We start from the raw sequence: 27,215 nt of genomic DNA, 5'->3' as shown, positions 1-27,215 counted from the left end.
GAAACTTCAGCTTTACCAGCAAGACATTTTACAATTAGGGCCTTTATTTATGGCAAGGAACTTGTGCCAAACATTGTGACACAAACCAAATGCACAAGACGAGACGGACACATACATAACTTACACACAAACATGAACAAAACTATTGAGACACTCTCAAGTTCCTTTCCTGAGTAGAACCAGTACTAAGTGTATTTCTCAAAGATCTGGGATATGCACCAAGAAGATTGATTGAAACCCGTAAATCCAATTCCTTTGAGAGAAGCATATTCACTAGGTGATCTTTTTAATCTCCAAAGCTTCCTGCTCAATCCAAGATACATTCATCTGGCTTTACAATATATAATTATAAATAATATATACTGTCCAGATGTTGAACATAAAAGACTTATAATTCATAATGTCTATTGATTAAACTATTCATATTTCAAGATGTCAATTGATGAAATATATCAGATTATTATTAACATTAAGCTAAATATGGTTCTTCGTCTAGGGTTTGTAAATAAACTGGTATGAAAGTAATCCCCTTACATAGCTGTCACTGATAGAGATCAACAAACATAATTAGTTAAAACCTATTTATTTTAGCTCAATTGCATCAAAAGTCTAAGGTTATCAAAATTCTTTGACAATGTTTCCTGTGTAGGACCAGTACTTGACATATACAGACAGCAAATCCATTATGCCATAGGCACCTTTTAACAAATATATTTAACAATAGACAGTACATCATAACATGGGAGGCAACCGTGTCCGCATAAAGGCACACAGAATACAAGGAATAAAAAACCATGGAATAGTATTTATATTTTTACTAAGATATAGAGGATATTTGTTGGATTCGGTGGATTATCGATTATAATTCACGAGTGATCATAGAAAATAATATTTTCACGAGTGACGCAGCCACGAGCGAAAATATGTATTTTCCATGATCACGAGTGAATTAAAATTGATATTCCATCGAATCCAACAAATATCCTTTTTATTTTAAGCTTTTTTTCCACAGTTTATATACATTGTTAAAGATTAAAACAAAAGAATTTCGCTGAAATAATGACGTCATTTCGTAAAAAAAATGACGTAATTTCACAGTAAACAGTAAAAATTATCAATAATTTTCACCGATAATTTTCACTGTTTGAAACAGTAAAATTATCAGTTTTAATTCACTGATATTTTTCTATAAACCATGGGAAAGCATAAAATAAATATAAAATTCCATATTTCACAGAAAAGCATATAATAGAGAACCATCATAATGGTAAATAGTGCAAGCAACCATTCTCTCCTGTACCTAAACCATGTCGATGTGTAGACATGGGAGGCATCAGTGTCCAAGTCTTCTTCTTCAGGTCATAGCACTCTACCGTGTTGAGCGTCTTTAGTCCCTCACGACCGCCCACTATGTAGAGCTTATTGTCCAGCACAGCCACTCCAAACTGCAGGCGTCGGCCATTCATGTTGGCCACCTGGGTCCAGGTGTTGGTCCGCAGGTCATACTTCTCGATGGTTGATGGTCCTACGGGGAACATTATAAAACAAAGTTACTTTGTCTTCAAAAATCATGTAAGAAGTAAAGTTTCACAGATCTTGGCTGTTGAAAATCATATTTCTTATCTATACTGTACTACCTTTTTGTTCACTCTTACAAATTGTGTAACCTCAAAAACAGAACAAATGGTTATAACCAAGAGGGACATTTAAAAAGTAACGAGTTCACATTCTTTCCAAAAAGAGGACTTGCACATTTTAATTCCACCCAAACAGGTGTACAGGGTCTATTCACCGTTTTATAACATAAGTTAATTTGAGCCTGCTTGACATTCCGTCCTAGCATACCTTTATTGCTGTCCATTCCGCCGACAGCGAACATCATGCCGACGGTTGACTTGCGTGGCTTGGTACGTGGACTCTGGAAGGAGGAGCGCCGTTCAGGCAACAGATGGTACTTGAGTGCCTCCATGATCAGGCCTTGACATTCCTTGCTGTCCTTGAACAGGGGATTGGTCTCAACGTTGTCAGCTATGAACTGAAATAAACAGAGGGGTCATGTCAAAGTGTATTTTAACAAGCAAATTCATTGAATTGATTTCCCCCGCCAATATGCCTCTGGACACAAAAGTGTTATTTTTGACACTCAAAAAGCATTTTTTTAAGATACAAAGGGCCATAACTCCATTATTAACTGATGGTGTACAATTCCATTTGGCGTGCATCATCCTCTTATCCATATATATACTCATACAGAGCGGAAAGACAGAAGGACGGACAACGCCAAAACAATCTATAATAATAAGTTGTCAGCTACAAACTGAAACAGAAAGAGGGATAAGTTCTCAGCAATGACCTACAACCAACAGAGGGATCATGTCAAGGTAACACTGTATTTAAATATGTTAAGGTTTATTTAAATAAGTTCTCAACAATGAACAGCAACCAAGAGTGGGGTCATGACAATGTGTATTTAAATTGTTAAGGTGTATATAAATAAGTTCTCAGGTATTAACTGCAACCAAGAGAGGGATCATGTCAAGGTGTATTTAAATTGTCAAGGTGTATTTAAATAAGTTTTCAACAATAACTGCAACCAACAGAGGGGTCCTGTAAAAGTGTATTTTCAAATAATTGTATTTTTGGCATTGAAATGAAAACAAAAAGGCATTAATAAACTTGTATTTTAAGATGTCTTCAACAAACTGTCACCAAACACCAAGCTTTCTGTAATTAACTGAAATCAAGAGACGGATTGTTCCAAAGTCTATTTTTAATGAATTGTCAGCAATAAAATGAAACCAAGATGCAGGTAGAGTAAAACTTTTAATTTAAGCAATCAAGTGACACCAAGTTATGAGTCGAGTCAAGGTTCAGAAATGAGCTGATATCAAGATGATGGTCATATTAAAGTGTATTTTCATGAAATTTTCAGCCATAAAATTAAAACAAGAAAAGGCTTTTGTAAAGTTGTATTTTCAATCATGTGTATGCAATTGATAGAAACTAAGAAATGGCCATGTTGTACAGGATTTAGCACTTTTTTCACACCAAATGTTATTAAATGAGTTAATCATTTGAGTTAATAATCAGCAAGTTAGTTCCAAAATACCAGAAATATAATACAATAAACATTAATAGTGCAAAATACTGAATAATATATCTTTCTTATCTTAAACCATGTTCGACTTGTTTTCCCAGCCATGGGGCCATTAAGTTTTATCAATTTTAGTAATTTCTATAACTGAATCACAGTCACCCAAGCAGAATGGAAAGGAGAGAAAAATCTCAGTTCTGGCCCTATAAACAAACAGTCCATAACAGATAACTATTGATTGAGCGTCCCCACACTGCCTCAATTTCCCATTCTGACAATGGTTCCTGTCACTATCAGAGGCCATGCCTCCAGTCCAAAGCAAATATACTGTCCCCAGCTTAATACATATTGACATATCTGAGATACAGATCCACTGTAAGACATACACATATCTTAATGAGGCACTAAGAGGACAAATACAAGTAGTAAATTTAATCAGTGCCATGGTAACAGAGTCATACCTCAAATTGCTTTCCAGTCCAGCATCTATATTGGAACTTAACTTATACATAATTGAGCCTTGCTCTGGGAAAACAGGGTTTAATGCATGAGCCTAAAGCGTCCTCCATGATAAGCCTGTACAGTCCGTAGATGCTTATAAGGGATTACTTTTTCTGCCTTCATGGTATTTTTTGTTTAAAGCTTGATCAGATCACATCAGCTAATCTTCGATGACACTTTACGCACGTATGTGTCGTGTTCTGAGAAAACTGGGCTTAATTCATGTGCGTAAAGTGCCGTCCCATATTAGCCTGTGCAGTCCGCACAGGCTAATCAGGGACGACACTTTCCGCTTTAATGGTATTTTTAGTTTGAAGGAAGTCCCTTCTTACAGAAAATCAAGTTTAAGCGGAAAGTGTCGTCCCTGATTAGCCTGTGCGGACTGCACAGGCTAATCTGGGATGGCACTTTACGCACATGCATTATGCCCAGTTTTGTCAGAACAAGACACATATGTTTAGCCCCAGTTTCCCAGAATGAGGCTAAAATATTTGTTGGCAAACAATGAATATTTCGGAAGAAGTTGAATTACATTTTCATACAACATCTGAGACATGTTTGTGGTTTGCACAGACGGGGTTCTTAGCTACAGAATTATTTAAAGTCTTAATTTAAACAGATAATATTGACTACGACAATGTACATACCACAGTTTAGACATTTGATATTTGACTGGTTTCTGAAAGGATACAGCTGAGACAAACATATATGTTCAAATTAAACTTTTGACCTATCTCACCAGTGAGACTATTCCCTGAAGCTAACTAAGACACAACACAAGTAGCTTCTCTATATGATAATCTACTCCTACATCTCATTTACTTTTTTAATTTCTGATACTAAGAACTTTGAGGTTTTGTTGCAGACATGTGTGTTTATAGTTTACCCTTATGCCCAACTTACAAATAAAAAGCTGTTCATTTAGATTCAAATAAAGATCACAATGTCTGATTAAAAAAAGAGAAACAAGATGGCCATGGGCCCTTAGGCGGTTACCTGAGATACAAAGGAACTAGACTATTCTTAGAAAGTGCCAGCTGATAAATAAAGATTTGACCAAAAAGGTGAATTCCAGAGTATTAATATGTTGTCATTTGGACCAATGCTTTGACCAAGTTTCATTAAGATCAGACAATAAATGTGGCTTCTAGAGTGTTAACAAGGTTTTACTATAGCCATAAAAGGAAAAAATGCCTTGCCTAATGGCAGCCATGTTTTTCAGCCATCCTGAACCATTGTGACCTTGTCCAAGATGTCATTGGAACAAATCTTCTCACCAAACTTCATGAAGATTGGACATAAAAAATTTGGCCTCTAGAGTGTTAACAAGGCAAATATTGACGCTGCACAACGCACGAGGCGCAAAAGGCGTCAGGTGAGCTGAAAAGCCATGAAAACCTCTTCTTATCGCTCACATTACCTAACAAATGAGATTTTAAGTTCCTTATTCTGTTACACTATTTTTAAAGTATGAGCTTCCATTAAATATACTGTTTTGTTAATCATATGATAACAGTTCTTAATTATTTATTAATTGATGTGTTGTTGTGATATTAATTTTCCATGAAATCACTATACATGACTCAACAATACAATTACAAAATGACACACAAACTGTCTCCTTAGTAAAAGAATGCGGTGAATTACAGACAATATTCTTAGATATCCTGTTTGACTTAGTTTACAGGGAAGAGAAAACAGTGATTAAGTGTTATATATCCAGACACAATAAAACCTTTGTGGTTTTCTCAATTCAGTACAGGAAGCCAAGATTGGAAGTCATTGCAGACAGCAGAAGACCAATAACACAGTGCTAAATGATACTATTTTCCAATCAACTGAAGACAGTTACAACTATATTTCTTCAGTGTATTGCTTTTTCTTGTTAACAATTCAAGTTGTTTTGTCAAATTTGAGCAATAAAGACGATGGTTATAGAGAAGCCAGTACTGATTGGAATGTAGGATTGTTTCTTTTTCATCAGGAAAAAGCCTGATCAAATTTTATCCAGCCAATACAAATAATGAAATAGTTTTCAACAGCTTACTTTCAACCCCAGTTTTCTGATTTTCTGAACTGAATATTTTGGAAAGCTGCTTTTAAGACATGGTTGGAAGACTTATACGAAACATAATTATATTTTGTGGAGACATGATTGCAAAGTGTTTTGAGACATAAGCTTTTACTTGAGAAGACATGAACTATTGCACAGATACAAGCTATTAACTATGGACACATAAGCTATAACATGTGAAGACATAAACTATACCCTGTGAAGACATGAGCTTTTACCTAAGGAGAGCACTATTGGATAGCGTATGTGAATTTGTGAAACACAAGATATTACCTATGGAGATACATGTATGAACTATGGATACATGAACTACTAGAGCTTTGTCATATACGTGACGAATACCCCCACATGCTGCATTGACACAGACTATTTTGCATGCTGTCTTCACAAAACAAGAGAAGCTAATTTATGTGATTTTTAAGAATTATAAGGACATTATCATTAATGGCCATTCTGACCTTTGAACTCTTGAATACTTTTGCATGACACGCCGTCCAATGACTACCGAGTAATTTTTAAATCTCACACTTAATGAAATAGTTATGGCCCGGACAAGCTCATTTATGGCCATTTTTGACTTTAGAACTCCAAATGTTGCCTTTGACCTTAGAGATATCGACGTAATTCTTTCGCATGACACACCGTCAAATGATTGTGAAAAAAGGTACCTTATAATTTTAAAATCTCACAATGAATGACACAGTTATGGCCCGGACAGGATCATTTATGGCCATTTTGACATCAAAGACCTTGACCTTGGAGATATTGACGTAATTCTTTTACATGACGCACCGTCCAATTATTATGAACAAATGTACCTAGTAATTTTAAAATCTCACAATGAATGAAATAGTTATTGCCTGGACAATATCATTTATGGCCATTTTTGATCTTTGAACTCAAAGTGTGACCTTGGAGATATCTATGTAATTCTTTCGCGCGACACCATTCAATGATGGTGAACAAATGTGCCAAATGATTTTAAAATCTCACATTGAACGACATAGTTATGGCCCAGACAAGCTCATTTATGGCCATTTTGTGACTTTTGAACTCAAAGCGTGACCTTGACCTTGGAGATATCGAGGTAATTCTTTCGCGTGACACACCATCCAATGCTGGTGAACAAATTTACCAAGTCATTTTAAAATCTAACGATAAATGACATAGTTATGGTCCATACAAACTTTCGGTTAAAAATGCACTAAGTGATCCCTTTACCTAGTTTTTGACCCGGCATGACCAATATTCAAACTTGACCTAGATATCATCTAGATACAACTTGTTACCAAGTTTGGTGAAGATCGGATGAAATTTTGGGACAGACCGACCGACAGACAGACAGACCGACAAAGTGACTCCTATAGATATAGCCCCCATTACCAAGGGTAATGGGGGTATAATTACCTATGGAGACATTAGTGGAAAGCATATGTGAAACATGAGTTATTAATGGTGGAGACATGAGTTATTAATGGGGAAGACATGAGCTAATAACAATAAAGACCTGCATTATTAACAGTGTAGACCTGAGTTATTAAAGGTAGAGACATGAGCTATAAATAGTGGAGACATGAGCTATAATGGTGGAGACATGAGTTATAACCATTGGAGACATGAGTTGTCACCTGTGGAGACATGAGCAATTACCTGTGGAGACATTAGTGGAAGGCGTATGTGAGACATGAGTTTGGCAAGGTACTTCTTCCTAGCGGGTTGGTCATGGTTGATCCACATGACTAGGGCTGAGTAGATGGTCTCCTCGTTCTGAATGTTGAGATCATCGCTGGCAAGAAGCTTGGCCACCTCGTCTGGTGGTAGGATCAGGAACTCCTGTGTGTTCATTACCTCCCCAAAACGCTCCTGTCAATGTAGAGGAATACATACAGTCATGTACTACAGTAGAGAGTGACCTAGAGCAAAAACAGAAGGGATTTGCATTCTATATTACAAGCATTAAACATATTTCACTATAGTATTTTTTATTGGAATATTTCATCTTGTTACAAACATACATATTGTTCGATGCTTTCCTTTTGAACTTTAAGCTGCCAAAAACCTACTGCCAACTAAACTAATGTCTTTGCTTTTTAATAAACACTGAATCATAACGCTCCTTCCCCTTTCCTTTAGATCAAATCCCTGCATATCAATTGATTTCAAATAACAGTTGATACTGCATGGCCAATGCCCCGTTATGGCTGAGATGCTTTGATATGACACAAACATTTGCCCTTTTATAAATATCCTGATTAATCCCATACATCATGCCATTGGCCGCCTCTCCATCATAATTCTGACAATAATTCAAGCATTTAGATCCTCACAAAGGGATGTCAACTATTTCTTAATCACTTCTAACTCTCTCTACAAGAGGTTGTTGGAGGTCAAGTTTATGTTTGCCTGCTATCAGGCTGGTCAATTGTTCAATACACAGTTGCCGCTGATTCAGGCTTATTAATCATTTGAGTCATGCTCTGAGCAAACTGGGCATAATGCATGTGCGTAAAGTGTCATCCCAGATTAGCCTGTGCTAAGAAGAGACTTCATTTAAACAAAAAATGTCATAAAAGCAGAAAGTGTCGTCCCTGATTAGCCTGTGCGGATTGCACAGGGTTATCTGGGATGACACTTTACGCACATGCATTATGCCAAGTTTTCTCAGAACACTGCTCATTTAGGACGTGGTTGGAATTGTGCCATACAGCAAATTTATATACAGACCTATGGTACTGTCCCAATGTTGTTATTTTTCAAAGAAATATGTTGCTCAATATTTAGAATAGGAATATGTGAACTACATAAAAAGGCATTAACTTGGTCAGCTGACTCAACATCACATGATTATGGCTGTAGTTTAATTGAGCCTCGCAGTCACTCAGTGGGACAACTGAGCTTCATGCATGCACGTATCTCTTCCAGCAGTTTGCACAGGCTTATCAGGAACATAACTTTCGCATACAAATAATGGATTTTTTGCTAAGAAGAGACTCCCTTTAGAAAACAAAAACATCAAAGCGAAGTTTCTTCCTTGATAACCCAGTGAAGACTGCATTAATGCCGGTTTTCCCTTGGTAAGCCAGTGCAGACTGCATTAATGCGGGTTTTCCCTTGGTAAGCCAGTGCAAACTGCATTAATGCCGGTCTTCCCTTGGTAAGCCAGTGCACACTGCATTAAAGCCGGTTTTCCCTTGGTAAGCCAGTGCAAACTGCATTAATGCCAGTTTTCCCTTGGTAAGCCAGTACAAACTGCATTAATGCCGGTTTTCCCTTGGTAAGCCAGTGCAGACTGCATTAATGCTGGTTTTCCCTTGGTAAGCCAGTGCAGACTGCATTAATGCCGGTTTTCCCTTGGTAAGCCAGTGCAAACTGCATTAATGCCGGTTTTCCCAGAGAATGGCTAAATTATTACAGGCATCTTGTTACACATTGGCAAAAACAAGATGCAAACAAGAGGGCCAAGATGGCCCTAGTTCGCTCACTTGAGAGGAGTCAGTTCATTCAATCTTTACCAAACATCAAACTTGACCTAGATATTGTCCAGACAAACATCCTGGTCAAGTTTCATCATTATTGAACCAAAACTCTGGCATATGGAGTGATTTTGTTTTTGTAAGATTTGAACTGGTGGCTAGGGCTGCAACGAATCCAAAAAAAAATTTCGGATCCGAATCCGAATCCAAATAAAGTTTCTTACAGTTTTTCGGATCCGGATCCCTCATATAAGAGAAAATTAGAAGTTTCTGACTAAATTAAAGAAATCAATGGTTTTAGAAGTATAATTTGACTAAAAAACATTAAACATTTATTAACAAAAAAAACATAACAAAGTTTTCGTTTAACATTGTAGCAATGTAAAAATAAAACAAAACCTGTTAATACTTAGTAGTTTTTCACTGATCTGGACCATTTTCAAACTCCTCCAAGATATCAATTAAACCAATTTTTTGACCACCTTTCATGATGATTGGGCAAAAATTGTGACTTCTTGAGTGTTTACAAAGTTTCTCTATAGCCAAATAAGGAAAACTGCCCCGCCCACTGGCGGCCATGTTTTTCAACGGACCGGAACCACTTTTGAACTAGACCAACATATCATTAAGGCAAACATTTTGACAAAGTTACATGAAGATTGGGCATGAAATGTGACTTCTACAGTGTTTACAAGGTTTTTCTTTTTTTTTACCTAGTGACCTAGTTTTTGACCCAGGAAGACCCAGTTTCAAACTTGATCGAGATATCATTGGGACAAATCTTCTGACCAAGTTTCATGAAGATCCGACATGAAATGTGGACTCTAGAGTGTTTACAAATCAAATGTGGACGACGGACGGACGGCAGACGGACAAAGACCGGTCACAAAAGCTCACCTGAGCAATCAGGTGAGCTAAAAACTTGGGCTACTTACCTTTATTTCAATATTATCAATAAAGGTTATTTCTTGGATATAAAACTTAAAAAAGGCACAAACCTATACAATTTTCAGTCAGACAATCATTATTTGTTATGAATGGTGATGTAACAGTTTGTGTCCAATATGTTACATCTTGAATTAAGATCTCAAACTGTTTTTACATTACTTGTGTAGCGTCTACAAATGTTTTGATACGAACAATGATGAGGTCAAAACGCTGTTTTCAACGAGAATATTTTAAAATTGCTTATACAAATCATGTTATCTCAGTGGTGTCCAATCTGTTACATCACTAAAATTACCTAAATTGCCGATTTAGGAAGTTGTCTTACTGTTAGATTCAACAATATTATCAAATACATTTGGAAAATGATGTAAGCGGTTGAAAATTATTTTTGGATGATATGAACGACCTTTTGTTTCAAGATGGCGGACGACGAAGCAGGAGTGGGGTAATTGGGAAATGTTTGTTACATCTTTGATTACAAAAAAAACCACCCCTTCGGTACTTTGCAGCAGCAGAAACAATAAAAACTATGATTTTTTAAGTATTTCAATTTCAATGCGATTTGAATATAACTAGAAAAGCTCCAAGATTAAAAGGAAACTCCTGTTATTTGATATGGAAGTACCCCACCCACAGTACCTGACATGCTTTTCTGAGAATTTGTCAACTTTGTAGTTTAATACCAGGATAGAATAAAGTGGAAGAGATATTTGAAAAGTGGAAGAGATAATTGAAATTTTATTTAGGAATTTATTTTATTTATACTGTATTTATTTTAGTAAGACAGCTCTAACATTTAATAACTTTAAAAACTTGCTTGGATGTAACTTGGACATCAGATTTTTCATTCATTTTGTGTGTCCATGATATGTCATAAAATTTATATATCTATAGGGTGACTAACAGCCAGTGGGTGCATACAGAAGGATAAAGAGGTGCATACACAAGGATCTACAGCTATTCCACACTAAACATGTTTTATATCACACAATAGGAATTTATTAAATCCACAATTATTCTGTCGGTGTCTTGTGTTACATCATGAAGTGTTTGAAAACATGTATATCTGGCTTTTCAGCTTTCAAAGTGTATTGAATAAATATGCAGGAAATAAATAGTGCTGAAGTGTGCCATTAAATGTACTGATTTTGCTCAAATAAAATAATTATGATTGAAACAAGTATGTTTTAGTGTCCAGTTACATCATGGAGACTAGAGTTGGACAACTCTTGCCACTCTACATAAAAAATATTAAAACTGTACTGCTTTAATGCAGATGCGTAGAAAGAAGCTGAAGTTGGTTCATTTTACAAAATACTGTTTTTCTTTTTGCTTTTTTCAAACATTTAATACAAAGTGTCCAGCGTTACATCATTGACTTTTAACCACTATAAATTGTCTGTTTTTGTAAAATGCCTTAACAAATCATTTTTTTCAATTTATTAAATTGTAGGACTTTCCACAAACTAAGCACTGAACTAAAATTGTGTGGTAAACACACCAGCTTAAAATTCACAAAATGTTGGACTCCAAGCTATTTATGATGTAACCAAAAAGTGCTGGACGGAAAAACCGGGCTCACATGATAAATTCCATTTTTGATTGATTTAATAAGGAAATTCTATAAACTTGACCATTATATTGTTTCATGATCCTAGGCGTAAGCTTTCTTGAGTTATCATCCAAAAAACATTTTACTGTGTAAAGTAACCGTGACCTTGACCTAGTGACCTCAAATTTAATAGAGGTCATCTGCGAGTCATGATCAATGTACCTCTGAAGTTTCATGATCCTAGGCGTAAAGGTTCTGGAGTTATCATCCGGAAACCATTTTACTATTTCGGGTCACCGTGACCTTGACCTTTGACCTAGTGACCTCAAAATCAATAGGGGTCATCTGCGAGTCATGATCAATGTATCTATTAAGTTTCATGATCCTAGACCTAAGCGTTCTTGACTTATCATACAAACCGACATTAGCAAAAACAATATACCCCCTCTTCTTCGAAGGGGGGCATAAAAATGTGACTTCCAAAGTGTTCGATCACAAGGTTTGACCGAAACCATTTTTGAACTCAACTCTCGTTTCAAAGAAACAAATGTTCTGACCAAATTTCATAAAAATTGGGCCAAAAATGTGACTTCTAGAGTGTTAACATGTTTTCACTATATACATATGGAGAAAAATGCCCCGCCCACTGGCGGCCATGTTTTTTCACCGATCTGAACCATTGTCGAACTTGTCCAAGATATCAATAAAACCAATGTTTTGACCAACTTTCATGATAATTGGGCAAAAATTGTGACTTCAAGAGTGTTTACAAGGTTTCTTTGTAGCCAAATAGGGAAAACTGCCACTATATACATATGAAGAAAAATGCCCCGCCCACTGGCGGCCGTGTTTTTTCACCGATCTGGACCTTTTTCAAACTCGTCCAAGATATCAATAAAACCAATGTTTTGACCAACTTTCATGATGATTGGACAAAAATTTTGACTTCTAGAGTGTTTACAAGGTTTCTCTATATAGCCAAATAGGGAAAACTGCCACTATAAACATATAGAGAAAAATGCCCCGCCCACTGGCAGCCATGTTTTTTCACCGATCTGGACCATTTTAGAACTCGTCGGAGATATCAATTAAATCAATGTTTTGACCACCTTTCATGATGATTGGGCAAAAATTGTGACATCTACAGTGTTTACAAGGTTTCTCTATAGCCAAATAAGGAAAACTGCCCCGCCCATTGGCGGCCATGTTTTTCAACAGACCGGAACCACTTTTAAACTCAATCAAGATATCATTAAGACAAACATTTTGACAAAGTTACATGAAGATTGAACATAAAATGTGACTTCTACAGTGTTTACAAGGTGTTTTTTTTTTTACCTAGTGACCTTGTTTTTGACCTGGCACAACCCAGTTTCAAACTCAGCCGAGATTTTATTGGGGCAAAGCTTCTGACCAAGTTTCATGAAAATGGGACAACAAATGTGGCTTCTAGAGTGTTTACGAGCAAATGTAAAGGGACGGACGGACAACATACGACGGACAAAGACCGGTCAGAATAGCTCACCATAGCAATTAGGTGAGCTAAAAATCTATCAAATACATTTTTTTAAAACACAACAGAACATCCTCATTGAGAGCTTAAATTACACTAGTAATCCCCTGAAATGTGCATCTGCTTAAAAAAAGATATTCTTGATCATTTTGCAAGTCTTATTGCTATTGATTAATTTAAGTTTATCACGATCAAATTAAAATGGCAATTTATATAGAAGGCACTTTTAAGTTAAGAAAAAAAGTTATAATTCAAATTCACAAAAAAAACAACAACATAAGAACATTTGTATTAATTTTGTTTTCGACCATTACATCAACAATATGTGCTGTCAAGTAATATCTGGAGATCATTAAATAATTTGCACTATTAATCATATCAGTTTTTATAATGGTGCCAGTACTAAACTTACCAAATAATTCAAATAATAAATACAATTAAATAATTCATATCAATTAATTGTAGCAACCATTAAACCATACCGTTTTTATGGCATGTTAAAAACTATTTGGAGTAACATGTAAACCAGTCACAGATTGGCACAATCGCAAATCTTGCCCAACTGAAACCATTACTAGTCAATATTACCATTGTATTGTAGCATTGTTAACCCTTTGCATGCTGGGAAATTTGTCGTCTGCTAAAATGTCGTCTGCTGAATTTCTAAAATTAGCATTTTCTTCAATTTTTTTTTCCAAAGAATACTATCAGAATGGCAAACAGTTTGGATCCAGATGAGACGCCACGTTCTGTGGCGTCTCATCTGGATCAAAACTGTTTGCAAAGGCCTTCCAAATTCGGTTCCAGCACTGAAAGAGTTAAGTCAAGTGTTGCAGGCTTTGTGAGACAGATAACGGCTACATCAGTCAAAATGTTCAGCCCCCCCTGAGCCCAAAATGGTACTAACCATAACATAGTTGTTTGCAACCTTGTAAAGATCGCAGCAGCCCTGGGCGTCTGCAAACTGGCGTATCCCGATGCAGTTGGAGGGGTGGAGCTGCTTCATGAGGAAGTTACAGCATGCTTCGACCACTTCGGACAACTGCAGCATGCATGCCGTCGCTAGCAGGTTCTCTACTGTGTCCTCACGCAGCTCGATCGTACCTGGAAATTGGCCAGCGTGAAAATATACTGTACTGTCACCTTAACACATCTAAGACACATTAGCAACAGCCATTGTAAAGATAACTTGATGGTTCATCTAATAGTGGTCAATATTCTGAACAAAACATGAATATGTAAGGGAGTAGAAAACAGTCATGCCTGCCTGCTATTTATCATTTTCGTATCTTGAAGCCAAGGGCAACAATGACAGTTTGGTAACTGCTACAATGAACATGAGGTCTTGATAGTTAAATATAGTGTAATATATCTATAGAAATGTATATATATCTATATATATATATATGTCAACAAACTACCACATTCAGTTCACAATACTTAAATAATAATATTTTGTTCAATAACAGATTTGCCCATGGGCAGGTATACATATTTGGAGATTTTGGTGAATAATTATATTGTAATGTAACCACATTCTTTGATAGAAATAATATTGTATAATTATATTATAATATCATTGGTACGAACAACTACTTTTGTTTGGAAGTCTCCATAATGATAGTGAAATGTAATCCAAATACATGGCACACATAAACTTTATACTATTGTCCTTTTCAACAGTTCCAGGGTCTTAGACAGGGCTTGTTTGCATGATTGAGTCGACATTTCTTTGTCTAACAAGCTATATTTGTGACATGCATTAATCATATTGGCATGCCTTTAACCCATTTATGCCAAGTGGACTCTTCCATCCTTCTAAATTGGATCAATCTAATTCAATAATTAGGGATGTCTAGTATATTTATTTCTATATTTAGAATATTTCTTACAGGAATTTCTTTAAGCAAACCAACTGAGACCCAAATGAGACGCCGCATCATGCGGCGTCTCATCCAGGTCTAATCTGTTTGCAAAGGCCTTTTTTCTAGACACTAAGCATAAATGAGTTAATCTTTGCTGAAAAGCCTTTCCAAGGTAATGGCATTACCGCATACATTACAAATCAACACATCACAAATGCCCACACTTAAAACACACTTCATCATCAACATTATTAATCCACCGTGGCTGTGATATTCGCTGTCAGGCAGAAACTGACTTCTGCATATTGTGACTTCTATTTTTAAAAGCAAAAACCCCCAATATGTAAAATCAATGTTTTGAAGAATTTAATTCATAAACACAATCCTGTTTCATTTTTTGAAAGTTTATTTCTATTGCTAGTGGGGCACTCCCATTCACATAGCATGCTGTACATGCAGCAAGCACTGTCCTTATTTCAATGTTACACCGACCAGATGACAGGTGATTTTATATAGATTGAATGCAACATGAACAAACTATTTCTGAGATCAGTTGAAAATGAAAGGCGAAAACCCGGATTTCACATATAAGATTTTCAGCCACTTGTCTTACATGGGTTAAGTAAGAAAAGTATAATTTCAAAAGACCACCACACGATTGTATTAAAGCAAAAAAGTGAACTTAATTGGAAATTTATATTTGAAACAACAAGATTTTTCTTAACATTGAATTTGCATTTTAATTTATTAAAGATTTTTTATATAATTTTAATTTAGAAATTGTATTATCTAACTCTTAAACCACATAAAAACATTTTTTTATTTAATTCATGAAAAATCATGCTATTGTGTCTGCAAAAAGAGTAAATGAGACAAGATAAATGCTGCTATCCCAAACTAAAATGCAATTACACAATTTAAAGCCAGCAAGAAAGTAATCATTACGCAACCAACCTTTGTGTAACAAATGAGTTCCGATTTCTAAGGTGCACTTCACACTACCTCTAACAATAAACAATAGGCTTAAAAAGTCCCTTTTTGGAGGATGCCAGAAAATAATAATTTCGCAACCGACCTTACTGTGACAAATGAGTTTCGATTCTACAATGGCACTTCACACAAACTCTTCAATTAACAGTATGTTTTAAAAGTCCCCAATGATTCTGGTTTATATGTGTATTTGTATAAAAAAGTGATTATTTGATTATCAATAATACAGAAAATCTTAGATGCAATTCTCACCTGCACTCCACAACATAAAAAATAAATCTTGATCATAATCATGAATTTCTCAACAGTAATATGTATCATTGCTAACATTTGCTGCTTGCAATAACAGCTATTTCACACATGTAACACTCTGATATCTGATGTTATGAACCCGTCCTAAACACATCATGTGGGAAGTGTTGATTCAGAAGGCATTTACAACCTTCCAGTGGGTAATACATATCTTAACTCTTGGCATTTATCATGTAATCATGTCAATCTACTTCAGGAAATGTTTGAAAAAAATCAATACACATAATTTATTAAAATACATTTTTATTTTACAGGCAAAAGGAGATTATTATTCAACAAAAATTCTAAAATTTCTTATAGCGGAGTTGTTACAGCTGCATTGTCTCTTCATTAATATATATATTCCATTGCATTAAATGTTCAGCAGGACTCCATAATTATTAACTGTTAAATCCACTTGTCCGACTGACTAGTCAAATTTGTCTTATATCTTGACCAAAAAGTAACCTTTTCAGACTTTCTTTTGTGACTTATTATACTCAGTAAGTTTTCTGTAATTCTACAGGCATAAAAAAAATGCAAGTTTTGATAACACTTGGGCATGTTTTGCAAACATTTAAAACTTCTTGACAGTTTATAATACCCTCAAGCATAATAACAACATTATGCGTAATATGCAACATGAATCATAAATAAAATTTTCAAAGAAAAAACACACACAAATCAAGTGTACTGCTGTTGAATGTAAAATGGAATAGTTTTTCCATTAATGATGAAATGACAGTACCATCTGGGAAATTATTAACGCCAGACACATTTCATTATAACACACATTACGCCTCCATGATTGAAGCCTTCAATGCAGGTACTTTTTTCTCTCTCTCTCTCCTATGAAATATTGGCATAGAACATAATCAAGTAATTACTTCTGTTAGGATGACTTATGGAAACCACATGGAATATTTCACTTAAAATGATTGAAAGCCAATCACATCAAGTGAAAATTGCCAACACTTTCTATTTCCAAAGTTTTTCTACCTAATTTGCAAGGTCAAATCAATGTGCCTAATTGGAATTGCTTTCAGCTTATTAGGGTTTATAGAACATTCACCTATCTCCTTTAAGTAGGAACACATTAACTAAAACCTGTGAGCCTTTTCAACAAAATTACTATCAATGAAACTAATATAAGCTCCTCTGAAACTAATAGATGCTCCCCAAATCAAGGCTAAATTATCAATTCATATGTTGATTGCAAGCCTGTTCTCTCATTTTAGAGGATTGCCAAAAATGCAGTTTAGTAAATGTTGCATGTAAGTAACAAACTATTTGACCAGGATCATCAAAACATGTGTTTTATGTCATGTGCCACCAGCGTAGCTCCAGACCAGCATGTGCAATTGCATAGTCTGTTCCGGAGCTCCCCTGTCCACTAGGCTTTGTGGTTGCATTGGTGGACAGGGTAGTTTCTGAACATACTACTGCACAATTATTCAAAGCTATAGTCAATCCTTACCAGAAACATTACCAGCCAATCATGGACAGGGTAGTTTCTGAACATACTACTGCACAATTATTCAAAGATATAGTCAATCCTTACCAGAAACATTACCAGCCAATCAACAATTGCTTGAGCTCTTTAAAATCAGAAGGGGAAATACAAACCAATGGCTATGTGCTTGCCTTTTTGTATACCAATAATGAGCATATGAACATGAAGTGATTTTAGAAACCTTTAACTGGGTTGAAACTAGAGCTTTATCACAGACATGACGTATACCCCCATGTGCCGCATTGACACAAACTATTTTGCATGCTGTCTACACAAAACAAGAAAATCTAATTTATGGCAATTTTTAAGAATTATTATGCCATTATCATTAATAGCCATTTTGACATTTGAACTCTTCCACATGGCAAGCCGTCCAATGACTGTGGACAAAATTAATGTACAGAGTCGTTTTAAAATCTCCTAATGAATGACATAGTTATGGCCCAGACAAGATTTTTTATTGCCATTTTTTACCTTTGAACTAAAAGTGTGACCTTGACTTTGGAGATATCGACGTAATTCTTTCGCGCGACACACTGTCTAATGATGGTGAACAAAAGAGCCAAATGATTTTAAAATCCAACAATAAACGACATAGTTATGGCCTGGATAAGCTCATTTATGGTCATTTTTGACCTTTGAACTCAAAGTGTGACCTTGAACTTGGAGATATCGACGTAATTCTTTCGCGCGACACACCGTCCAATGATGGTGAACATATGTGGCAAATGATTTTTAAATCTCACCATGAATGACATAGTTATGGCCTGGACAAGCTCATTTATGGCCATTTTTGACCTTTGAACTCAAAGTGTGACCTTGACCTTGGAGATATCGACGTAATTCTTTCGCGCGACACACCGTCCAATAATGGTGAACAAATGTGCCAAATGATGTTAAATTCTCACAATGAACAACATAGTTATGGCCCGGACATGCTTTGAATTCAAAGGTCAAATGCTTGTCCGGGCCATAACTTTGTGATTTATTGTGAGATTTTTAAACATTTGGCAAATTTGTTCACCATAATTGGACGGTGTGTCGCGCGAAAGAATAACGTCGATATTTCCAAGGTCAAGGTCACACTTTGAGTTCAACGATCATAAATGAGCTTGTCTGGCCCATAACTATGTCATTCATTGTAAGATTTTAAAATCATTTGGCACATTTGTTCACCATCATTTGACCTTTGAACTCAAAGTGTGACCTTGACCTTGGAGATATCAACATAATTCTTTCGCACCACACCATCCAATAATGGTGAACAAATGTGCCAAATGATTTTAAATTCTCACAATAAACAACATAGTTATGGCACGGACAAGCTCATTTATGGCCATTTTTTACCTTTAAACTTTAAGTGTGACCTTGACCTTGGAGATATCAACTTTATTCTTTTGCGCAACACACTGTCCAATGATGGCGAACAAATGTGCCAAATGATTTTAAAATCTTACAATGAATGACATAGTTATGGGCCGAACAAGCTCATTTATGATTGTTGAACTCAAAGTGTGACCTTGACCTTGGAGATATCGACGTAACTCTTTCACATGACACACCGTCTAATGATGGTGAACAAATTTGCCAAATGATTTAAAAATCTCACAATAAATCACTAAGTTATGGCCCTGACAAGCATTTGACCTTTGAATTCCAAGTGTGACCTTGACCTTTGAGATATCAACATACTTTTTTTCACACGACACACCACCCCATTACCAATAATAATGGGGGTATAATGATGAGCCCTTTTTAAAACTGTTAAATCACACTGTTGTTGTGATGATGAACTGAATTGGAAACATTTCAAAGATGCTCCTTTGGTGCAAAATCAAAATCATTATAATTACAGGGCTCGCGCTAGGGGGCGACGTGAGTGACTCAGTCGCTTTCTTAGGCCAAACGTCGCCTACAATTTAAGAAATTGCAGATGAAAAGCGACTTCCAGTCTCCCTCTTATCGGAATTTGTTTACATCCGGTTTTCTCGATGTCAAGGTCTGACTCAATTTTCCAATACACACTGTCGCAGCCCGGAGCGTGTCGCAATTGAGTGACAAGTAATTTGAGGTAAACCCCGCCCCGATTTTCCAAACCTCCGAACTTATCTAATCGGCGATCGATATTGGTCAAGTCAGCATTCAAGTCACATGGTAGTTGGCCAATCAACATTGAGTCACACATAATATTGGGTCATTCATGCGCAGACACTGTATACTTGGAAATACACAGTTGATATTGTCGTCTGCCAACATTATAGCGGCCGATGGCAAACGTCGTATTTAAAGATAAACAAATAAAAAGGAGCCTGACAATAAAAAAATTATTTCTAAGTTGATCACTTTACATTTCTACCGACTATCGATCTGAATTAACAAAAGGATGATAATTAAATAATTAGATCTATGTCGATGTTGTTACACCTTTCTGCTGATTATCGTTTGAAATTAAAAGGTGATAATTAAGTTATTTTTTACCCACAAACTATGCTATTGTAAAGCAATATGTCAATTAAATTGTATATTAATTACGTATTTGCTAGGTTTCCGATTTTCATTTTTTGCTGTCAAACGATATGCACAATTTGTTTCATGTGCGTAACGCGTACAATTTTTCGGACTGTTGTTTTTGGATACATTATTTTTCGTCGATTATAATTTAATTTCGAAGTTCTTTTAAGAAGAAATAGAATGAAGAATACAGATGGGGTGATGCGGACGGTGTGGTTTATCATATTTTGAATTGTATTCACATGAAATTGCAATTGGAAAGACTAAAAAAAATAACAAATAATTAATAAGAAAGCATATGTTAAATGTCATATTTCAAACATAAATATTTATCTGGTCTGACAGTTTTATTAAGCTTATGTTATCTACTGCTTCATAAACATATTATCTTTGAAATACTTTAGTCTGTATAATATGATAGTTACATCAAAATGGATTGAATATAGAGCTAGTAAAATTTAGTTATTTATCTGTGGTGTCTATTATTACTTGGTTAATTAGAACTGCTGGAAAAATTTAGGTACACAAAAGAAATATAGTTATGTGTACTACAGTGGTATACTTCAATAATGTTATACACATATATGTGTGTTGTAACGCCCTACATGCAAACCCTTGTGTCCGAGTCTCTCCACTTCTCCCTAGAGACTCCTCACTTCTCCCTAAATCAGTGTCCAGGGAGAAGTCACTTCTCCCTAAAATTTGAGCCCAGCGTGAGCCCTGAATTAGATTTGATTTCATAATTGTTTACGTCCTCTGATTACTGATCTCATTACTCCTGTAATGTTCCGCTTGTTTGAAAGCATATTGCATGACAAAAAACACTTCCTGTGTAACCTTTCTTCCACATCTGTTAAACAATCATGTCAGCATCAAACCAGAACTGTCTGAGCAGCAGAGAACCTATGTGCTGATATTGATTACTGACTGAATTACAGTTGACATTTGCATGATGAAAGCTTTAATTTTCAAGACATTCATGAAAAATGCATAGCAAAACTGACTCTTCTCATTTATTTCCACAGAAACACTACAAACTCAGGGTTTATATTTTCTGGATTGTTTGTTGTTTCCAATTTTAAGCCTTAGACCAAGATAACTTTTGAGTTTTCCTTCAAGTTTAACAAAGGACTCCAAGAGAAAGCCATATCCCCTGCCAAGATTCTTTTAACCCTAAAGTGGTGTCGAAAGGACCTTGACTAAAGACAGCACGGTCGACTCATACAGTATCTTTGAAATGACATTTACTTTTCACAAAAATCCTTCGAATGATAAAGGTGATATGAAGCATCGAAAAAACACCTTTAAAAAAGATATTTAGCATATATCCTGACTTTGAAATTAAGTTTGAAAATTGAGGTTTCTAAATAATTTAATAGAAAACAAAAGTTTTATAATTGTTGTTGTATTTTCACGTGTTAGTTGCATATCCACCGCATAAAATATGTGTTATTAAGTGCAAGTAAATTCAAACCGCACAATAGTGTTTGGAGATAAAAAATTTACTACGGGAGATCACATCATGTGTCTTCACCGCAAGTAAAAGCAAAGTAAGAGTTCAAGTCCCTTATTGTAGCCTATCCTCGGCAAACTGAAACACATAGCAACGTGTCTATTACAATAAATATGGTATGTTCAACTGATGTAAACACTACAGTTTGTTTAAGGATACCCATCTTCCTTAAGTTGTCAACACCCCATATATGGGTTGTTCTGATATTATTCAGACAAAAAATATATTTTAGCAAAAATACCCTTGAAAAAAAAATCCCAAATTCTCACCAGTGTATGCAAACTTGACGATAGCCTCGAGAGCGTCTGGATCCATTTCCTTCATCTTGATTTCCTCCATGTTGGCCTCGCGCACATCGTTTGTGAACATCGCAGCAAAATAGTCTGAGGCAGCGCTTAACACGAGTCTGTGGGCGGGAATGCGGCGCTGTCCACAGACAAGATAAACGTCGCAGAGCGAATGTTTATGTGAGTACTCTTCCATTTTTTTCAACATCCGCTCGGCGTGGTTCATAGAGTGAAAAGCGTCACCTGTTTCCTCCATCTTGGAACCACCTTTACCAGTATAGGAGGAGCCAGCATAGGTGTGGTGGACAAGGTACCTGTAATCATAGGGAACTATGCATTTGAAACAAAAAACCATTGGGAATCATTTTGTATTTGGAACCAAAAAGAACTGGTATTAATTTTGCTTCTGAAATTAAAAATCACTTGTTACCAGTTTTACATTTGAAACCAAAAAGTTCTGACAACTATTTTGCATTTGAAACCAAAAAAGAACCTATCATTTTGCATTTGGAGCCAAAAAATTAATTTTTCATTTGAAAAAAAAAATCACTGAATTTTGATTTTGGAACCAAAAAGCACTGGTAACCATTCAAAGCTGATATTGAAAACACTGTTAAAGTAGTGTGTTTCAATTTTCTTTGCATAGCTTTTTGTAGATGCATCAAGGTTTTAGCACAATCAAAAGTGTCTTTATTTTGAAGTTCAACTTAAAGCTGTAATAAGCAGACAAAGCTTACTGGATAAAGTGTGCCATGATTTCAACTGAGCAAGAGCAGTCTGTTTTTAAATTATTAACATGTGTTGTTTTTTCCTTTTTACTACAAATAGCACACCAGTAGATTATAGTGTCCTCATAAATGTAACCTATGAAAACATAAACCTACATTTACAAGCTATATTACATCCAACAGATTTCCTTGCATAAAATACCATATTTAACATATTAAATTTCCTTGTTCTTCAAAATAGATACAAAAATACTCCACACTTTTCGGATAACAAGTTGTGTTCCCACTTGCAATAATAAAATGTAAACACTGAATCATGTGAACGAGTCTATTATAATTGAGTCTTTGACAACAATGTTTTCAGGAAGTAAAAACTGCGTATATTAAATCTTTGCATTGTGGCATATTCTCCCCTTGTTATTTTTGTCATTATTCCCAGCAGAGAAAACAAATAAACTCAAACTTCCATCAAGGGAAGTGAGCCTGACTCTGGAAAGAATGCAGTCTGTGCAGGCTTATTCAGGACAACACTTTACATTTTTAGGAATTTTTCATGTAAGGAAGTCTATTCCCACTGTGTGCTCAGCATCCTTTACATCTCCCCCAAAGACACCATGTACTGGTTCAAGGCCCAGGAAACAGACTCAAGAGCATTTCAATAAGCTTGTCAGGCTTATGATGCAATAGAGCTTAAATAAATAAGAACTAAAGGAAGTATCTTTGAACCCTTTCCCACTCAGAAGCAAAGTGAAAATGGCTATGTGCAAACAGCATAAAACCAGAACAGCCTGCAAGTAACCACCACTCTGTTCAGGTTTTATGCTGTTTGCTGCTCATCAGTATCTAAGGGTTGGAGATGAATTCTGTAAAACTTGAACCTAGTAAGAAAGGTTTTCAATTAAATATTCTTCCTATGGGACTACACATGTAACAAGAGGGCCTGAAAGGCCCAAAGTCGCTCACATGAGATAACAAGATATTATTGGGACAAATCTTATGACCAAGTTTCACGAAGATCGGAAAATAAATGTGGCCTCTAGAGTGTTAACAAGGTTTTACTATAGCCATATAAGGAAAAATGCCCCGCCCCCTGGCAGCCATGTTTTTCAACCAACCGGCATCATTTTTGAACTCATTCAAGATATTATTGGGATGAATCTTCTGACCAAATTTCATGAAGATCGGACAGTAAATGTGGCCTCTATAGTGTTAACAAGATTTTACTATAGCCATATAAGGAAAAATGCCCCACCCCTTGAAAGCCATTTTTTTCAAGCAAACATAATTATTTTCGAACTCATCCAAGATATCATTGAGACCAATCTTCTGACCAAATTTCATGAAGATTGGACAATAAATGTGGCATCTAGAATGTTAACAAGGTTTTAATATAGCCATATATATATAGCCATATAAGGAAAAATGCCCCGCCCCTGGTGGCCATGTTTTTGAAGCAACCAAAACCATTTTCGAACTCATCCAAGATATCATTGGGACAAATTTTCTGATCAAGTTTCACGATGATCGGAAAATAAATGTGACCTCTAGAGTGTTAACAAGGTTTTACTATAGCCATATTAGGAAAATAGCCCTGTCCCTGTGGTGGCCATGTTTTTCAACCAACCGGCAGCATTTTTTAACTCGTCCCAAGATATTATTGGGATGAATCTTTTGACCAAGTTTCATAAAGATCGGACTGTAAATGTGGCCTCTAGAGTGTTAACAAGATTTTACTATAGCCTTATATAGCCATATAAGGAAAAATGCCCCGCCCCTTGGCGGCCATGTTATTAAGGCAAAAGTAACCATTTTCAAACTCATCCAAGATATCATTTAGACAAATCTTCTGACCATATTTCATCAAGATTGGAAAATAAATGTGGCCTCTAGAGTGTTAACAAGGTTTTACTATAGCCATATAAGGAAAAATGCCCCGCCCCTTGGCGGCCATGTTTTTCAACCAACCTGCATCATTTTCGAACTCGTCCAAGATATTATTAAGATGAATCTTCTGACCAAGTTTGATGAATATCAGACAATAAATGTGGCCTCTAGAGTGTCAACAAGATTTTACTTTATCCATATAAAGCCATATAAGGAAAAATGCCCCGCCCCTTGGCAGCCATGTTTTTCCAGCAAACGTAACCATTTTGGAACTCATCCAAGATATAATTGAAACCAATCTTCTGACCAAATTTCATGAAGATCTGGAAAATGTGGCCTCTAGAGTGTTAACAACGTTTTAATATAGCCATATAAGGAAAAATGCCCCGCCCCCTGGCGGCTATGTTTTTCAACCAAACTGCATCATTTTCAAACTCGTCCAAGATATTTTTGGGATGAATCTTCTGACCAAGTTTCATGAAGATCAGACAATAAATGTGGCCTCTAGAGTGTTAACAAGATTTTACTAAAGCCATATAAGGAAAAATGCCCCTCCCCTTGGGAGCCATGTTTTTCAAGCAAACGTAACCATTTTCGAACTCATCCAAGATATCATTGAAACCAATCTTCTGACCAAATTCCATGAAGATTCGAAAATAAATGTGGCCTCTAGAGAGTGAACAAGGCAAATGTTGACGTCGCACAACGGACAACGCACGATGGACGACGAACAAAAGGCGATCACAAAAGCTCACCATGAGCACGTTGTGCTCAGGTGAGCTAAAAATACGTATCTTAGTGGTACAGAGTTAAATGAAATCCAGTCTAGGCAGACAGTGTCTTCCCTGATAAGCCTTTGCAGACTGCACATGCATTAAGCACAGTTTTCCCAATTAGAGGCTACACAAAAGTCAAATCATGTATAAATGAAACCTGATCAGATGCATGCAACTCGTTTGCAAATCTTATTTTGCTTATTAAAAAATAACTTATAACTATTATCATGACAAAAATTATTTTAAATTATAAATAATTCTGAACTACAAAAGTATGCAAACAGTTGAATGAGAGACTACCAATATTTAAATAATACTGATTATAAGGTAAAAATATAAGCCATACATCTGAATATATGAACTAAAATGCACTGAAAGTTTTGAATACTTTGAAAACTGTTATAAATGTAGGTTAATATTTTGCAAATAAAACTAAAGTACTTGAGAAAAAGCTTTTGTTCCCACAGTTGTCAATGCTGAGTGTTTCCTTTGTCATTTGGTGGAGAAAGGGCACAGCTGTTAGTTCCTGTTCGCTTGTTAATAACACAAAGAACACAACTCTTGTCACACATATCACCAACAAAAATATATCAACAAGCAAGCTTTCAGATAAACACAAATCTGGTGCTTGAAACAATCAAACAATCCATTCAAAATTATAATCATGATAATAAAATCTGACACATAACTATGCTCACAGGGAATTTCTAAAACAGTTTCAATTCCAATTTATCAAGACCAAACCCTCCAATATGTGGCAAATCATATTGGCTGTGGCATAGACATGATGATTTTTTCTTGGCCTGCCTTTTGTAAGAATATCAGGGAGAGAATTGAAAATGCAGGAATAAGGTAACACAAAACCTTGAGAGAGTTTGACTGAGTGTAAGTTAGCCTTCTGGAAATGGTAATTTCTCACCACAATGTGGGAGGTCCATGCAAACATACATACTTGTACCCACATGTTTATGAAATTGTATAGTATTTTAATAGTATTTCTTACTTCATTTTATTCTTTAGATATAATTAATAATGTATTTTTGTTATTTGGCAGCTATCTTGGGTTCAGTTGTTTCCAATTAATCGCAAGTAGGAACGTGTAATTTCAGCCTTTTTAATTTTCTCAATACAATTAAACTTTCAGAATAACAACAAATTGGTCCATATTATGCACCATCATTGCTCATCTGTGCTTGTGAGACAAACATGCCCAAAATTAAAGATTAACAGTTTTACAAAATTGCACTTGCCACTCATTACATAGGTTCTACTTGCATAATTCTTTTAACTGGCATGATATCAGCTGTCTATCAAATTCATATCAGCCAAGCAGTGCTCAGGCAGTGCTGAGGCAGCCAAATACATATGGCGCACCAAAGGGGTCGAAACTTTAACTTCTGCTGCAGCAGAAAAAATGCTGCTTGAGCAGCATCTAGATGCTGCTCGGGCAGCAATTTACTGCTCGAGCAGCATTTTTTTCAGCTGCAGCAGAAAAATCCTGCTCGACCAGCATTTATTTTTAGATTATGGCATCAGCCTGCAATCAGAATCAGATTACACAAAGGCATAAATCATGTAACATTGGAGCAATTGATTAACCAAATTTGCATGTTCCTGCATGACTTATAGATTTTAAAGCTTAATTATTATTTTATGAACAACAACCAAAAAAGGATGAGAATTTAATAATAATTGATTTAAA

The 27,215-nt window shown here is 35.8% G+C and overlaps 1 protein-coding gene across 11 annotated transcripts in view; it reads right to left on the bottom strand.

Moving 5' to 3' along the window:
- The window catches only part of LOC127876979 (kelch-like protein 5), a 97,030-nt gene that overhangs the window by 7,481 nt on the left and 62,334 nt on the right, over positions 1 to 27,215 (bottom strand). For 10 of the 11 annotated variants that reach the window (XM_052422535.1, XM_052422536.1, XM_052422537.1 and 7 more), the window contains 5 exons: positions 22,108 to 22,439; positions 14,063 to 14,259; positions 7,320 to 7,532; positions 1,846 to 2,035; positions 1,301 to 1,525 (listed from right to left, as the gene is read on the bottom strand). In XM_052422535.1, the coding sequence (XP_052278495.1) occupies positions 1,301 to 1,525; positions 1,846 to 2,035; positions 7,320 to 7,532; positions 14,063 to 14,259; positions 22,108 to 22,439 (1,157 nt within the window). Of the gene's footprint in view, positions 1 to 1,300; positions 1,526 to 1,845; positions 2,036 to 7,319; positions 7,533 to 14,062; positions 14,260 to 22,107; positions 22,440 to 23,009; positions 23,028 to 27,215 lie in introns of those variants that run through there. The other variant, XM_052422543.1, reaches the window with a different exon arrangement.

This window comes from Dreissena polymorpha, chromosome 4, assembly GCF_020536995.1.
Source record: "Dreissena polymorpha isolate Duluth1 chromosome 4, UMN_Dpol_1.0, whole genome shotgun sequence".
Lineage (NCBI taxonomy): Eukaryota > Metazoa > Mollusca > Bivalvia > Myida > Dreissenidae > Dreissena > Dreissena polymorpha.
This window is presented reverse-complemented; position numbering and strand designations above follow the sequence as displayed.